Raw genomic sequence first — 17,429 nt, 5'->3', positions numbered from 1 at the left:
AAATGGCTAGTTAGTTAGCGGTGGTGCGCGCCAATAGCGTTTCAATCAGTGACGTCACTCGCTCTGAGACCTGAAGTGGTAGTTCCCCTTGCGTTGCAAGGGCCGCGGCTTTTGTGGCGCGATGGGTAACGATGCTTCGTGGGTGTCAGTTGTTGATGGGTGCAAGGGTCCCTGGTTCGAGCCCAGGTTGGGGCGAAGAGAGGGACGGAACCTACTTACATGAGAACACAACCCACGTGATGTCGGTGGGCCACCGGCGGACCCTCAACATTCTCCTGGGCATCGCCCGTGACTGCTGGTAATATTCCCCTAAACAGATTTTGTGGTGTTTGGAGCAAAGACAATTCCAGAAGAACCATGTGAACTTTCAGATCAGTTTCCAGCAGCACCTGTAAGTAACTGAAGATTCTACTAATATTGTATACTGTTCTTATTCAAACATAGCCCTTGGGGTCAAATTGGTTAAGTCTATGCTTTTATAATGAAATGGCCTTGTCAGTTTACTATCATATGCTGCAACTGTCTCTAAGAGCTGGAATTCCAAACAGTAGGAAGTGGGTAGGACACCTAATTTTATTGCCATTAATTCATTTTCAAAGCGGTTTTTCACTCCAGCATCCTGTGTCAGATGTGGATGTTGCTTCTTCCTGTCCTCCTCCATTCATTCATCTTTGGCCTGCATCTGTGAAGGGGAAGGGGTGTTTTGCTATAGAATACTGTCTCATCACATTTCCTTTTGAAATCGCACACAGTTCTGTTGTGGTGGCCAAAACAATCTCCACACTCCCTGAAGGCTCTTGATGAGCCAGGTCATTTGATTTGAATGGGGCCATTCAGCATTTTTACCTGACACACGCTCAATCTGTGCTGATTTCTGTCTTGTGCAGTAGTGGGTAGTGCTGAGGTAAATAGCTTCCTGCAAAAGCCTGACGTTGTCCACGAATCTAACTGAATTGAAAGTTGAAGGCATTTTTTAAACATAGGCATGACACATCAGATATTAAAACACATTTTTAATGTTTTGTGTTAAAGCAGAATGAAGACATAAGAACTGTAGTTTGAATTTAAGAGAATTTAATTTGAATGATGTTCTAAAGTCTATTTCTTTGCCTTTCTGACAACCATTATCCCTACTCCACATCATTGTTTCACATCAGATTGCGCGACGGACGTCAGTTGAGGGACGAGCGTCACGTCGGAGTGACAGGATCTGACAGGACATTGTACTCCACACAGAAACATTCCTAAATACACTAATCCTACTCATAATGCCAGTCGCTTAGAAGAATGAAGTGAAAAAGTTTTGGTCCCAAATGTTCACAGAAGCATGGGTAAAATGTATTACATAAATTATTATAACCATAAATCGCATTTCTACAGTACAACAATTAAATTAGATTGATAAATATAAGCAGATATGCTCCACTTTCTCTGGATACCTTGTACAGATTAGAATCACGACAGAGTACGTAGCCTAAGTCAGGCAAAGGATGTGGAAGTCGAACTACTCAGTCGATTGTGTAATCATGGAAAAAGTTGAACACACTTGCAATAGATATACACATTAGTGCATAACTAGGTTAATTGACACTGATTACATTTTTTGAGTAACATCCCAATCAAAGTTGATTTTAATACATTTTGTGAACCATCTATACATTTAAATTAAATCATGTAAGTATGTACAAGCTCTAAGAAAGAAAAGCAGTAGATTCATTACTAATGACCTAAGCGCGTTGTGTTATATTCATATTTGATCAAGTATTTGTACCCTAGTTTTCTTTGCTTTTAGTATTAGGCCTATTTTAATATAAAATAAAATGTAACCATTTTCAAATTCATTGTATCAAATGTAATGGGGTGAAATATCGTTATTACAGAATGTACTTGGTCATCCTTGTATTGTTACACACTGACATTTCCCCTGGTATTGCTTGTTATAGAAAACAATACTGTTATCTCTACCACAGTTCCAGTTAGCTATAAATACCTGTTTCATCCTTTTGACTGCCTTGTCCCAGTTGGTTATGCAGTCCAAAGCCCATATGTTTCTGAAAATACACAGTTCATAGACTTCTGCTCGTTTTCACTTGTCAATTTTGTACAAAACAGTAAACTCTTTCCTGACATGTTGGAGCGAATGAATTTGTTCCCTTCCTTGTGGAATGCTTGGAAGTGGTGAGGTTGCTGTTATGATGGAGCAGTTCAGTCTTTTTTTGTCTGTCTTGTCTGTAGTTTCCCAGAGTGACAATGCTCTCCTTTCTTTCTATGTCCGTCTGTGAGAGGCATGTCTCTGGGACAGCCTCAGAAGTCTACTGGTCTGATCATCATTGTGGTAGACTTCAGTGAGTAGCCTGAGCCCTTCCAGTAGTACCATTTGATTCCATTGAATCGATTAGAGTTCTGGCCGTGCTGGAAAAATATTCCGTTCAAGTTAGAGGGGCCGCAGGCGTCAAACCACCAGCCTTGAAAAGCAGGAAACAAGAGATTGTCAGTCTGAGGTTTTTCATGATGTGCATGGTCTATAAGACAACGAGCCCAATGAGGAGCTGTGCTTCTCCTTCTAACACTGACGTTTTGTATTATCACATTACGATTAACTCTCTCAGTTTCGTTGAGTTCAATGGGAAAGTCTGGATTGTTATATCACATGGACTGCAAGTTGTGCAGCTCATTCCCCCGTGTCTGTCATCTTAGTCCTATTTTTGTTCATATGCAGCTGGTTATCCCCAACAATTCCCTGAGGTATAGGGATTGCTCTATGCGAGACCTCGGGAGGGGACCTCATTTGGAGAGCAGCTTACATGTAGAGTAGGCAGACCCCGATACACGGAACAAGTCCAAGTCTAGCGCCCAAAGCAGTCTACAAATCAGAGGCATGGAGGAGGACCTCTATTCTGAGCTCCGAGAGAGGGGGAGGGGGAAATCCTTAGTTCCCAGACTATTAATGTCAGCTGTTGCAGGGGCTGAATTCCCAACTGAGTTAATCACTGATCAGCTCATATCTAATTTTGCTTGAGAGCCTTGACCCCACGACAGAAAGCAAAGGCAAGACGTCTTTTAACTTTTTTTTTTCTGGGGGTAGTGCCAAACACTTGTTGGGGGGGGGGGGGGTTAATGTGAAAGTGGAGGAAATAATTGATCTTAATGAAGGAGATTGGAGATTGGCAAATGAACCTGTTCCTTACCTCCTGTTGTCAGTTGTGAGCATTTGCAAACACATCTGTCATTGTCGGCATCTTTTGTGCTGAAATCACTTCCTGGTTGACCAAGGCTACTAATTTTGCCTGCTGTTCCACTGTAGCCTTTAAGGTGTATCCTGTGTAAAGAAAACAGAGAAATACAATGTGAGGAGGAAGTACATGATTGCCATTCGTCGGAAGACCCAAGTTTAGTCCGCCAAGGATTCCTTACTCTGCTAGCACTAACCTACAAGATGCTGTGTTTGTAGATCCCTTTGTTTTCCGTGACTACTTTTGAACCTTTCTTGTGCTCCATGACAAGCCATCGGCACCTCAAACTCAACTCTGGACCACGAAACCAGTGCCACTGCATTTTTTCCATGATTTAGACCTGGGACACCAGGTGTGTGCAATAAACTACAAGGTAGAACAGAAAACCAGCTCTGTACCTCATAGGGTAAGAGTTGAGTAACCCTACTATAGGCTATGTCTACACACTAGTCATTTGCAAGTTAAGTGAAGCATGACAGCTACAGTAGGGTTTGCTGACAGAAGGGCCCTGTTATGGTTTGGTTCATTACATTTTAGTCATTTAGCAGATGCTCGTTTCCAGAGCGACTTACAGGAGCAATTAGGGTTAAGTGCCTTGCTCAAGGGCACATCGGCATATTTTACACCTAACTAGGTGATTTAGATCTAGCTCAGGGATTTGAACCAGCGATATTTCGGTTACTGGTTCAATGCTCTAACCGCTAGGCCTACCTTCCGCCCATTCATTCTGTAGAAAATATCAATGCAGGTGATGAGGTATTGATGTCATTGCTGACCTCCGTTGTTTTGTGGCCTTTGAATTTCAGTATGAAGATAAGTTATATGGAATCATTTATTTTTCTGGTTCTAGAATTGTCAAGAGTCATACTTCGAGACTAAAGGAATGAATAGGAACGTGCTTGAGTAGAGGTCTACTGCTCAAACAGAGAGGAAGTATCAGTTCTCTCCTTAAAATCAGCTAATGTTCAGCAAAGAAAATGGCAGGTACTGGTGATGTCTAGGGGTGCAGATTGAATGTTTAGGAGACCGAAGCATTTTAGTCTTCTGTTTCACAGATCCTGACCATTTTCCAGATGACAAAATATTTATTTTGGACTGGTGACAAGTGTTTGACCCTCCCACCGCCCACCCTACATATTTATATTTTCAGGCAAGGTAAATGTTTTGTTTGTCATTTGTTGATTTTCAACAACATTTTGTATGCACCATTTTGTTAGAAGTTACTTTAACATTACTACATCAAAACATCTTGAGTAACAGACTAAATCTGTCTCTGTCATGTAGCTATGATAATGTGTTTCAGTCCACATCGCAAAGTACTAAAAGCAATCACCTATATTTAAAGGTCCTCCACACACAGACTCCCCCACATAGTTTCCGTCACATAAGTAGCCTACATTTGAACACCACACCTGGGTAATCTAGGCATACCTGTAGTTTTCTGCTTCACTGCCGAGAGAGAACTGGTCATATAGTGAGAATCCTGAGTTTTCCTCCCAATCCATCATCTGTATTCTCAAGACGTATGGTTGTTGATTGGTCAGTATCGAAACAAACTCATTTCCCAACCAGTATTCACCTGAAGGGTTTCCAAAGCCCTTTGATGGAATATAAAAACATAATTATTCAACTTTTAATATGATCAAAATGTTTGTTCTGTTTGTTGCCACTGGCCAGTGTTATCTAAGCTTTGTGCTGTGGGACTGGGATCATTTCCTCTAGCGCTCACCATTTTGTACTCTTTCCACGTACGGTGAAAGTCAACACGGCCATCAAATCGTTTTTGTAGTACTGTCCATCCACCCCCCACCATCTCCATGTCACAGTAAGCCTTCAAACAAAACAACAAAGATTTTCTCCAGGAATCAATGATATTAAGTTCAGATTTTTCAGTACAGTGAGGGAGTTTAGACTGCAGCAACAAACTTAACAATAAAAACATCTCCATATCAGTCTAGTTTATAAGCAATGGTAGTTTTGTGAGAACAAGTGATGTGTAATTGCCAGATTGTAACTCACCAATGAAAAGTATCTAAGGAGAACCCCTACTCAAGTTTAGGCATGCACAAAACAAACCAAAAGCCGAGAACATTTTAATTGACTCTGAATGAAAGGAAAGCTATGCCGTCATTGGCTACATTTTATTCCCGTCGTATTATTATACACATTTGCAAGACAATTGGCTGTGGTGGTGTTATTGCCTCAATGTACAGTTGAAGTCGAAAGTTTACATACACTTAGGTTGGAGTCATTAAAACTCGTTTTTCAACCACTCCACAAATTTCTTGTTAACAAACTATAGTTTTGGCAAGTCGGTTAGGACATCTAATTTGTACATGACACAAGTAATTTTTCCAACAATTGTTTACAGACAGATTATTTCACTTATAATTCACTGTATCACAATTCCAGTGGGTCAAAAGTTTACATACACTAAGTTGACTGTGCCTTTAAACAGCTTGTAAAATTCCAGAAAAGGATGTCATGGCTTTAGAAGCTTCTGATAGGCTAATTGACATAATTTGAGTCAATTGGAGGTGTACCTGTGGATGTATTTCAAGGCCTACCTTCAAACTCAGTGCCTCCTTGCTTGGCATCATGAGGAAAATCAAAAGAAGAAAAAAAAATTGTAGACCTCCGCAAGTCTGGTTCATCCTTGGGAGCAATTTCCAAACGCCTGAAGGTACCACATTCATCTGTACAAACAATAGTACGCAAGTATAAACACCATGGGACCACGCAGCCGTCATACCGCTCAGGAAGGAGACGTGTTCTGCCTCCTAGAGACTAACGTACTTTGGTGCGAAAAGTGCAAATCAATCCCAGAACAACAGCAAAGGACCTTGTGAAGGTGCTGGAGGAAACCGGTACAAAAGTATCTATATCCACAGTAAAACGAGTCCTATATCGACATAACCTGATAGGCCGCTCAGCAAGGAAGAAGCCACTGTTCCAAAACCGCCATAAAAAAGCCAGACTGCGGTTTGCAGCTGCACATGGGGACAAAGATCGTACTTTTTGGAGAAATGTCCTCTGGTCTGATGAAACAAAAATAGAACTGTTTGGCCATAATGACCATCGTTATGTATTGAGGAAAAAGGGGGACGCTTGCTAGCCGAAGAACACCATCCCAACCGTGAAGCACGGGGGTTGCAGCATCATGTTGTGGGCGTGCTTTGCTGCAGGAGGGACGGGTGCACTTCACAAAATAGATGGCATCATGAGGTAGGAAAATTGTGGATATATTGAAGCAACATCTCAAGACATCAGTCAGGAAGTTAAAGCTTTGTCGCAAATGGGTCTTCCAAATGGACAATGACCCCAAGCATACTTCCAAAGTTGTGGCAAAATGGCTTAAGGACAACAAAGTCAAGGTATTGGAGTGGCCATCACAAAGCCCTGACCTCAATCCTAGAACATTTGTGGGCAGAACTGAAAAAGCCTGTGTCAGCAAGGAGGCCTACAAACCTGACTCAGTTACACCAGCTCTGTCAGGAGGAATGGGCCAAAATTCACCCAACTTATTGTGGAAAGCTTGTGGAAGGCTGCCTGAAACGTTTGACCCAAGTTAAACAATTTAAAGGCAATGCTACCAAATACTATTTGAGTGTATGTAAACTTCTGACCCATGCGAATGTGATTAAATAAATAAAAGCTAAAATAAATCATTAGCTCTATTATTATTCTGACATTTCACATTCTTAAAATAAAGTGGTGATCCTAACTGACATAAGACAATACATTTTTACTAGGATTAAATGTCAGGAATTGTGAAACTGAGTTTAAATGTATTTGGCTAAGTTGTATGTAAACTTCTGACTTCAACTGTAATTGTACATTTATTCTGAATGTAGGCAGCTTATAACTTGAATAGGACAAATGGATATTAACATAAGAGTTTAAGTGTACCTTAATCTCCTGTGTAGTGTTGGGAAGGGCCAGTGAGTAGACTCCACTGTCTGTGTTCCCCGACTTGTAGAGCGCAGCACAGTCTGGGTATGTGGTCGGTGTATCCTGCATCATGGTAGGCTTGTTCACTGCAAAAAGTGGCGAGCACATAAAATGTATACTGCAGCAAGTTTACTTTTCCATAAATATATACTAGGATACTGTTACTTTTCAACAGTGGTTTTGATCTACTACATTTGAAACATTCTTCTTTTTTTTTTACTAAACTATGTCTTATTAGTTAAGCTAATTGAATTGACCATAGCATTCTGGCCTTAATCAATGATGCTGCTGAGATGCCAATGTACCCCCCTCCTGAGTCTATCAGACTCTGTCACCCTCCTCCACCTGCAGGGATGGAGATGGTGTAGATTAGGTTGTTGACGGTCTCCAGTAGCTCCTGTTGCTGCCGCTGCAGGGCAGAGCTGTTGGTGGTGGCCCGGAGCAGCTGTTTCTCCAGCTCCTCGATGATGGCAGTCTGTCTCAGTACCAGTGTAGAGAGCTGCTCCTTCTTCTCCTTCAGCTGCTCCAGCTCCACCTGCATCTGCACCTCCATCTCCCCCACCCTCTTCTCCAGGTAGCTGGGGAGGAGGAAGAGCAGGGTACACGCTCAGCAACAGAGCTGGCAGGGCATTACTGGTCTTATAGCACTACTTAGTATGTTGGTGTTGTCCCAGCAATTATTACTGTTGTGGACTGATGTGAAATACATATGGCAACTCAACTTCCCTTCTTTCCAATCCAAGCAACTAGCTATCTTATCAAGAAGTTTATTTACAAAAATGTGTTTCACACAGAATATAGGAAACATTAACTAAATATTTACTATCTGGTGTTTGTAGCCTTTTTAGTTCAAGCATGATTTGGAGATTGGGCACCTGAATGACAGTGCAGTTTACTACAAACAAAACATCCTTACCTGTTTTTGTCATTCAGCTTGCTTATTTCATTTATTTGGAAAATGAGCTGTTTTTCCAACTTATTCGTTGACAGAAAGTTCTCAAGAAGCTGACGTTCGAGTCGAGTTGTATTATTTATTACCTAAAGATGAGAGACAATTACTTCCCACAGAAAATATGTTAGATGAGATTGAGCTATTAATTGCTGCAAACCCTTTACAGATTAAATTAAGTAAACATCATTTTGTTGTCATTATGTCAAGTATTTGGCAAGAATCAAATTAAGAACACAGGATCTTGAGGGATTTGCTTTTGTTTTCCCGCAAGTAATTTTACTTTTGTAATTTCAGAATCTGCCCTTAAAGGGGCAATCAGCCATGAAAAAGTATTTGCCCCCTTTCTGATTTTCTCTATTTTTTTACATTTCTGACACTGAACGTTATCAGATCTTCAACCTTGACCTAATATTATATAAAAGAAACCTGAGTGAACAAATCACAATGTTGATACTTATTTATTTAACCAAAGTTATGCCACACCCAATGTCCCTGTGTGAAAAAGTAATTGCCCCCTTACACTCAATAACTGGTTGTGCCACCTTTAGCTGCAATGACTGAAACCAAATGCTTCTTGTAGTCTTTCCCATCACTGTGGATACATTTTGGCCCACTCTTCCATCCAGAACTGCTGTAACTTGGCAACATTAGTGGGGTTTTGAGCATGAACTGCTAGTTTCAGGTCCTGCCACAACCTCTCGATCAGGTGGTGGTAGTAGTGTAATAGTTTGGGGATGATTTGCTGTCTCAGGACCTGGATGACTTGCCTTCCTTGAAGGAACTATGAATTATCCTCTGTCAGAGAGTTATAAAGGAGAATGTCATGCCATACGTCCATGAGCTGAAGCTGGAGCACAGCTAGGTCATGGAGCAAGACAATGATCCAAAACACACAAGTCAGTCTGCATCAGAATGGATGAAAAGCAATACATTTAAAGTTCTGGAATGGCCTAGTCAAAGACGAGACCTAAACCCAATTTGAGATGTTGTGGCAGGATCTGAAACAAGCATGTCATGCCCGAAAGTATGTTATTTGATCACCTTTATCTAATATTAGGTTTTGGTTGAAGATCTGATAACATTCAGTGTCAGTTATGTGCAAAATAGAGAATCAGAAATACTTTTCACGGCACTGTATATACATTTTTGGACTTATACATTAATGAAATGTACCCATTGATTCTTGAAGAATAGAACTTATAAATTCCTCATCAGAGCCCAGAATATAAGCTTGTTTTACTACAAGGGTGTAAACAAAGTCAATGTAAACAAACACTGTATATTCAAAAAACCTCGATATAACTAATTTTGATATCATGGATGGTCAATCCTTGTATTAATAGCTCCATCTATGAATTTGAGTGGTTGCAATTCTCCACCCCCATCCCTCAGCTTTTTACTGAAACAGTGGCGGGGACTCATTATTGTTTCAACTACTGATTACTTTAAAGTGGCAATCTCTCAATTGGGGATGTGGTATGACTAAATTATACATTGGTCTTTTCCTGGCTAGAAAAATATCTCAAATTAGTAATATGTAATGGATTCTGATATCTCCCTGTATTCTCTAGAGTAGTCTGTTTCATAACAGTGCCATAGTTCACTGCAATTATTTTGGATCAGCTACAGTTGAAAATAAATTGTGCACAACCTGCCATGAGTTTAGTTTTTATCCACACTCACACTAGACTGAAAACATTTACAATACAGCACCCTCAAGACATTTGTATTTTGTAAATGTAGCCCTTTTACTTGATAAAAATTCTAGGAGTGCAAACTCAATTTGTAACAGTCCTATCTCACTTCATGTGCAAACACTTTGTGGTTCGCTTCACGTTCTTAGAGCACAATTAGCATGGGTGTAGATGGTCGTGGAAATCTGTTTCGTAACAGGAAAAACTGAACAATCGAATTCCAATAAAGGACAGATATGTTGGAAAGGGGGCAGGGGATGTAGAGGCTACTGTGAAAGAGTGGCTCTATAATGTAATGAATTTCTTTAGACGTTTTGAAATCCTAGGTCCAGAAAACCCCTTCTGATTTTCCAGTTTGAGGAACTGAACTCAGCAAAAACCTGGGCCAATTTGTTGTTTACATGAATGTTGGGTATGTGTCTGTCTACCATTGGAGCTGGTGTTGGTGACTTTGAACACACGGATGTCTGATTGTGACAAATTGATAGACCCTTTCTTGTGGGAATACAATGACTTTAGTAACAGGAAATGCTGTGTAGTTCGTTCACAAAAGGTCAATGGCCTTCTAAAGCAAATCATAATCCTGGCCCTGTTGGACAGCATTCGATAAAAATAAAAAAAATCTTTAGCCAATTTGATTACTTTTGTCATTAATTGCAGTGTTTCCCCTGGGATTCTTTTCAGCGGTGGTGGCAAAGTTAGCATGGGGGGAGGGCGGTGTCTCTGACCAAACATTTTACAGGCCCTCCTCTTGGCCACAGAGCTAATTTCCTGCAATTCTACACATTTTAACCATGGGGCAGAGAGAAAAAAAATGCAGTTTTAAAGCTAATTTCCTGCAGTTCTACACTTTTCCATGGCTTATGCAGTTTTCTTATGCTATCGGAGTATCTCAAACATAAGAAAATCAATGGGGTCCCCATGCCATGACATTTTTGAATTGTACATTCTCCCCGACTCTCCAGTTTTTATTTTGGTGATTGATAGTTCTCAAAGATGATCTTATATAAAAAATACATAGAGCTCCATGATCTTTTCTACATACTTTTATGTCTGGTTTTAGTCGTTTAAGTTTACACTGAAAACATTTTACTATCCCCGCTGCTGCTAAATGAATATAGGGGAAACACTGAATTGTTTGATGTAGGCTACTGGGTTTTGAATGTTTAGTCATTTAGCATACAGTGCCGTGAAAAAGTATTTGCACCATTTCTGATTTTCTCTATTTTTGCTTATTTTTTTATACTGAATGTTATCAGATCTTCAACCAAAACCTAATATTAGATAAAGGGAACCTGACTTTACAAATAACAAAAATGTATACTTTGGGGATGCTTTGCTGCCTCGGGACTTGGACGACTTGCCTTAATAGAAGGAATCATGAATTCTGCTCTGTATCAGAGAATTCTAGCGATGTGAGACTGATCAACAACTACAGGAAGCGTTTGGTTGGAGTCATTGCAGCTAAAGGTGGCACAACCAGTTATTGAGTGTAAGGGGACATTCACACAGGGGCATTGGGTGGCATTGGGGCAGCAGGTAGCCTAGTGGTTAGAGCATTGGACTAGTAACCAAAAGGTTGTAAGATCGAATCCCCGAGCTGACAAGGTAAAAATCTGTCGTTCTGCCCCTGAACAAGGCAGTTAACCCACTGTTCCTAGGCCGTCATTGAAAATAAGAATTTGTTCTTAACTGACTTGCCAAGTAAAATAAAAATTGGGTGTGACAACTTTTTTTAATGAAATAAATGAGATAAGTATGCGATTGTTGTATTATTTGTTCATTCAGGATCCGGTTATCTAATATTAGGTTTCGGTTGAAGATCTGATAACATTCAGTATAAAAAAATATGCAAAAGTAGAGAATTAGAAAGGCAGCAAATACTTTTTCACAGCAATGTATACAGTATGTCACACACACACACACACACACACACACACACACACACACACACACACACACACACACAACCAATATTGTTAAGTAAAAGGTCCTCACCTGTGCCTCTACATTGGTCAGTTTCCGTGTTTGCTCAGTGGTCTGACTCAGCAAGTTAGCCCCAATCTCTATCATGGCTGCCGTGTGGTTGTGGACAGCATTCTGCTGGATCTGGGCCATCTCCTGTTTCATGCTTTCCTGGATATAGTTCTCCAGCTGCAGTAAGGATCAATAAGAGTTGACGAAGGCAGGGTAGTGAGATGGTTTAAGTGATAAATCAGTATTATTGGTTCACTGTGATGGCGTCAAATGAATTGCGTATGATACTGTGGTTTACCATATGGATGTCACAGTGAAAGTGTAGCCTATTTCTCTTTTAGAATTACTCCTTTTAAGCAGTACAGCCTTGTCATGGAGTTCATGGCTTTTCCCCTTGTCTGACAGAGAAGTCTTGAGAGAGAGATGTAGACAATTATCCAGTGACAGGCCAGGCATTTTGACTAGTGTTCAGATTTACATTATATTGAAGCCTCAAATTGTTGCAGGAAGTTCACTTGCTTCTGTTGGGGTCAAAAATGGAAGACTGAGAATATTTTCCCAGCATCCCTGCTGATTCATATTAATGCCATCACTTGAACTATACTAGAGATTAATATCTAACTGAAAATCTACACATTTCTTATATGGTAGTTTTTGGTAACATCAAATTGTGTCACAATCAATGGGGACTGCACTGTAATTCCCTGTCAACATGCTATATTCAACCGCTAAGGTTACTTTTGTAAAATTGTACTTCTGAATGAGCCTTTACATGACTTAGGTTCAGTCATCGTGTCGATAACTAATACATTGTAAAATGTCTACTAGTGGAAAAGTTCTAAATAAGCTGTCTTCTCTAGTGTCTATCTCACATGGTATCATTGTCTTCAGAAAAAAATAAAAGCTTTAGATAGGAGTTATGTCCCCTATTCAGTATCCACCTGTCAGATTTAGAACAAACCCAATCATAAAGCTCTTTTCTGCATCAAGTTCCTGAGTGGCAATTAGGCCTGAAAGTCTTGTAAACAGGATGGAAATGATGAGTGATGAGTTGTATCCTCTACGACACAGCGTCTTCCACAGCAAGATGATATCATGGCACTTGTAGACCTAGTTTTTCTGGTCTTTGTTTGCGTAAACAATTAGGTTGTATACAGATCCGCCAAGAAGCTAAACTATTGTGACTAAGTTTAAACTGGGAAGCATATTTAGCCTTTTCCCATGACAATGAATGACAGTGCTGCAGTCAGTGCTAATTTTTGAATTTGTCTTCCTTTCTCCACTTCCGTATTGGCTGTGCTCTTGGACACGGACACGTGGAGGCTGGAAGAGTGTGCCATCGGAACTGCGAGCGGGAAGTTCCCAATGACGGCTATCTAATCAGCCGTTTACTCCACTCCTGCCTCTAAGGATTCCACGAGCAATGCTTGTTTTTCCTCCCCGTTAACATGAAAAGCGTGACCGCAAACTGACACATATCTTTTAAGTCCATCCGCTGGGCTCCCTATTTTTTTTCAGAGTGGGACAGTGCAATAATTTGAGGTATTACCTCTGCTCTCACAATAAATGTTCATTTCATCAGTTGATGTACAGTGATTTCCTTTGTCCTTGACTCAGGGTCTTACATGGTGCAGTACAGAGGAAGAGCCTTTCCTCTGTTATTACAGATCATGCCAATATTCCCACAAGCTGTAGTGTGTGAAATTATGACGTGTCAGGAAAAATTATATTTTATTTTATTAGCAATGTATTTGGGAAATGGATACTTACATTTTGCATAAGGCTTTGTTACTTGTTAGTATTAGTAATTATCTTCAAATGACCCTATTACATAGATTACATTTTCCTTTAAAATAACTCCAGAATTCTGGACGCATTGAGCCGACCTCACTTTTACCAGGAGTCTCTTAACCTTTGCAGATCTCCTATAGATTAGTTCCACTCACTTGTTTGTTTTACATCCAATGTATTGCATTTCAGTTAAAGACTGGACTTCCTTTCCATGACAGACATTAATGACAATGTTCTTAATCCTTTCCATCCAGAGTAGTCACTTTAGGCCAAATCCTAACCTTGAACACACATAACTCTGACTATTGTGTAGCATAAATCATGCATGTCAATTGGATTTGAGATTTTAGCAGAGTTACACGCATGTTTGCGCATAACACATCTGTCCTTCGAGGATAAAATTCTGTGAGGCAGTGAACGCTTAGTGAACTGAATGACGGATTATCACGGAGTCTAAAGACTACAGATTCACTATTTTAACGGCTTCATTTCGAGGCTTTTAAACTCTGGAGTGAGAGCTGACTTTTCAGATCAATCACTGTCCTTAGCTTAAAAGTTGCTGTCCTTAATGTATTTTTAAGCTATGTTGAGTGCCATATTCAAAACATCATCCTTTAAAGACTACATTTTTCTAATTGAGGTGTTCTTAAGCAGTGGCTCTGATGTAACAGCAATGACAAAAGGTCTAGGGACCCTAACGCTTAGCAGCAGCTGACTAGCTGGCGGAGTGATTCAGGTCAGGGTCTGTTTCCTTGGAGAGGTGTGAGCTGTGTGATAAGACTTTGAAGTTGTGCTTGTCTTGTCAGAGCTCTATAGACCTCATCATTAATCAAACTCCATAGAGAAGAAAGAATGGAGGCAGCCCAAGCAGAGGCACTCTGTTTCTTTCACAAGCGATGGCTCAGCAGTGCTGAAAGGGTGCGCACACCCTTCATCTGGGCACCTGTGTCGAGGCTTTGTCACTTCTCGGGCCCTTCTCACCCACTCACAGAGCCACCACAGCCCTGCTTCTGTTCTGGGACGCTTCTTTGTTTTATGGTCTTTCAGGATACTTTCTTCCTACTTCGGCTCACATTCGCTTTCTTATTGCTCAAGACTGAATCCATGTCAAGATGCCCCCTTCGAATAGTTGGACAATGTCACAATTCACTTGCCTACACCCTTACAATGTCAAGTTCAGTCCTCTCAATCAGAATCTGAGGATTCTTTGAATCTGAATGGAAGTCTTTCAAAGCCATCTTGGCAGTAAGGAAAGTGACTGGAGTATAACGTGCCTGCACATCACTGAAAAGTTGGTGTGTATACTAGGGCTGTGAAGTTACTGGTATCACTATTTTGGGGGGGGGGCATAAATTCTTTTTTCCTTTTAAAAACCTGCTGTATGTAAAATATTGTGTCCTATAGCTTGTAAAATAAATATGACTCTGGATGACAACATAATGATGTTTGTTTCCAACATTAGGGCTGTTTTCCTAAAGAAGTAAAATCCGCTTTGTGTTTTGTTTCCTGCCACGGTACTAACGAGAATCATGATACTTGTATAGTCCTGGTCCTAGTGTATACTCTTGTATTCTCTCATGGGGGGGAAATAAAACCGTCCTATAGAAAGCAACTTGTAAAACGGGGCTCTCCAACCCTGTTCCTGGAGAGCAACGGTCCTGTAGGTTTTCGCTCCAACCCTAATCTAGGGCGCCGGATTCTATTCATTAGTTGGTTCATAAACTGAATCAGGTTAGTTGCAACTAGGGTTGAATTGAAAACCTACACAAGGGTAGCTCTCTAGGAACCGGTTTGGAGAGCCCTGTTGTTGTAAGCCATATTGAGCGGAGTGGGATACCAGAACCTGTAACTGGCCTATATGAATATTTCCCGGAGTTGAAATGAGTCCATGATACTACATAACATCACCTCTGCACAGTAAGATACATAATGAGGTCAGTTTAACACAGATTATACATCTATGCCGAAGGCTGCAAAAGCTTACTGTCTCTTAACTTTATCATCTTAAATTTATGTAACATAATTAGGGCTGTGACGATCAAGGAATTTTGGATGATTGTAATTGGCCAGCCAAATGACCACAGTCACCGTAATAGCCATTTGAATAGCAATATTTTTTTTATTTCTATGCATTTGCTGCCATAGAAATAGAATGAATATAACGGGCGTCCCTTTTCAAGTCAACGATGGCATAATGGGTGGACTGGCGGCCATTGCGAGTGTACCCATATGCGCAAACAGGAAGTAAAAGGATATGCTGTGATTTGTTGATTCAACTCAATATCATAACAAATACATTCCATTGCATGACCCACATCAGTTAACAGAATTTGAATGACATTTTTTTACATTACAATAAAGTTTCATGTTAAGAGTCCATGTTACAGCTGAAATGGACTCAACCGCAGGAATGCTCAGCGGTCCCATCTTCAATCAGCTGATTTATAAATGTTATGGTTATGACAGTTATTTTCATGACTCTTCATCCATAACTGTCAGTTATACGGTAATTGTGCCAGCCCTAAACATAGTGGCAGAGCAGCAGAACTATTCATTTACTGCTTAATCACTGAACGGCTCATAGCACCCAACGGGGTATCCGGAACCAAGTCCCTTATGTTTTAAATATGGGCACTCATCCAAAGTGTGCAAATAACACACCTTTTTGTGGAACCATTTGTAACATAAATGAATTGGAGAGACGAAACAGATCATAAGATATAGAGGGACGGAATAAAAAACGTATAATATCATGCAAATGAGGGTGAGACCGTGTTGAACACATACACCTGCACTCCCAGTAGAGAAGCTGTGTGACGTCAAGCAGAACACTGTACCTTGAGGAGCCACTGCGTGTTGTTCTCCATGATGTTCTCCAGCTGCTCCAGCCTCTGGGCAGACTCATCATACTCTGCCGGATCGTCCTTCTGGACCAGGTTGGTGTAGGTGCTGCTCGGGGTCCTGCAGTTGCCCTGCTCAGGCAGCAGAAAGGTGTAGCTGCACGGGCCGTTCTGGATCTGGTACTGTCTCTTAACAGCTGTCGTGTCTGTAGTTTTCCTGTAGCCGGCCCCCAGGGCCAAGCAGCCACTCAAGACCAGTAAGCCCACATAAAACATTTTAAGAATTAAAACAAAAAATTGTATTGTAAAATTGTTACCCAAAATTCTCCTTGTGGGTCACTCACTGCCTTTCAATGGATTTGTTTTTAGAAGGGAAATATTGTTGTAATTCTTTCCTCTGGAATATCCAAATGCACACAGTCCTCTTTCAATTCTTCAGGTTCTTTTATAGGCGGGAGGAGGGGATACGGTCAGCGGGTATACCGGGTAGATGGTGTCATTCCTGCAGGTTCCCAGTCCTAGACTGCACGCTTACCCTTTTTCATTAAGCCCCCAGCCTCTTGGTTTCAGCTGCAGTTGGCCCTCTGATTAGCTAGATATGGGAGTGAAGGCAAGGCCCCTCCCACTACATCCCTGTGGCCAGTCACTGTGAAGAGCCGCTGGGCTGGAAGCAGCAATGTGGAGACTAGTTCTTACACACACACACACAGGAGCAGATGCACTAATTAAACACTTTCCGCCATATCCTCTTGTTTGCATGAGAGCGAGAGCTTTATGAACAGGTCAGGGAGACAGATGGGCAGATAGTATAAAGTAATTAACACACAAATATGGTCTCACAAGCCGATGGCCGATCATCTATTCTGGATGCAGCTGCCTTCTTCCAGCAAAGTCTGCAATTGCAATATCCATCCCTACCCACTGTAAATATGTTTTCCCGTTGATGACAAAAGCACAGGCATTTGTCTAAGTATGAGAATGTTGAGGGAAA

General features: G+C 40.9%; 1 protein-coding gene across 1 annotated transcript; it reads right to left on the bottom strand.

The window, feature by feature from the left end:
* Positions 1-1,057: 1,057 nt before the first annotated feature.
* On the bottom strand, positions 1,058-17,193 carry LOC115201617 (angiopoietin-2). Its single transcript, XM_029765393.1, has 9 exons — positions 16,436-17,193; positions 11,829-11,984; positions 8,101-8,222; positions 7,530-7,762; positions 7,143-7,270; positions 4,963-5,064; positions 4,665-4,831; positions 3,189-3,319; positions 1,058-2,465 (listed from the first exon to the last, which is right to left on the bottom strand). The coding sequence occupies exons 1-9, from the start codon at positions 16,712-16,714 to the stop codon at positions 2,305-2,307; spliced, it is 1,479 nt and encodes a 492-aa protein (XP_029621253.1). The 5' UTR covers positions 16,715-17,193; the 3' UTR covers positions 1,058-2,304.
* Positions 17,194-17,429: the final 236 nt, after the last annotated feature.

The sequence above is a fragment of the Salmo trutta genome, chromosome 10, assembly GCF_901001165.1.
Source record: "Salmo trutta chromosome 10, fSalTru1.1, whole genome shotgun sequence".
Lineage (NCBI taxonomy): Eukaryota > Metazoa > Chordata > Actinopteri > Salmoniformes > Salmonidae > Salmo > Salmo trutta.
This window is presented reverse-complemented; position numbering and strand designations above follow the sequence as displayed.

Bases quoted from the DNA above. Each gene is read 5' to 3' on its own strand.
- LOC115201617 (XM_029765393.1), bottom strand. From the start codon at position 16,714: ATGTTTTATGTGGGCTTACTGGTCTTGAGTGGCTGCTTGGCCCTGGGG. The intron at 11,985-16,435 runs GTACAGTGTTCT...TCCTTACTGCAG, and splicing joins ACACGCAGTGGCTCCTCAAG to CTGGAGAACTATATCCAGGA. The intron at 2,466-3,188 runs GTAAGGAACAGG...CTGCTTTTCAAG, and splicing joins CTCACAACTGACAACAGGAG to GCTGGTGGTTTGACGCCTGC.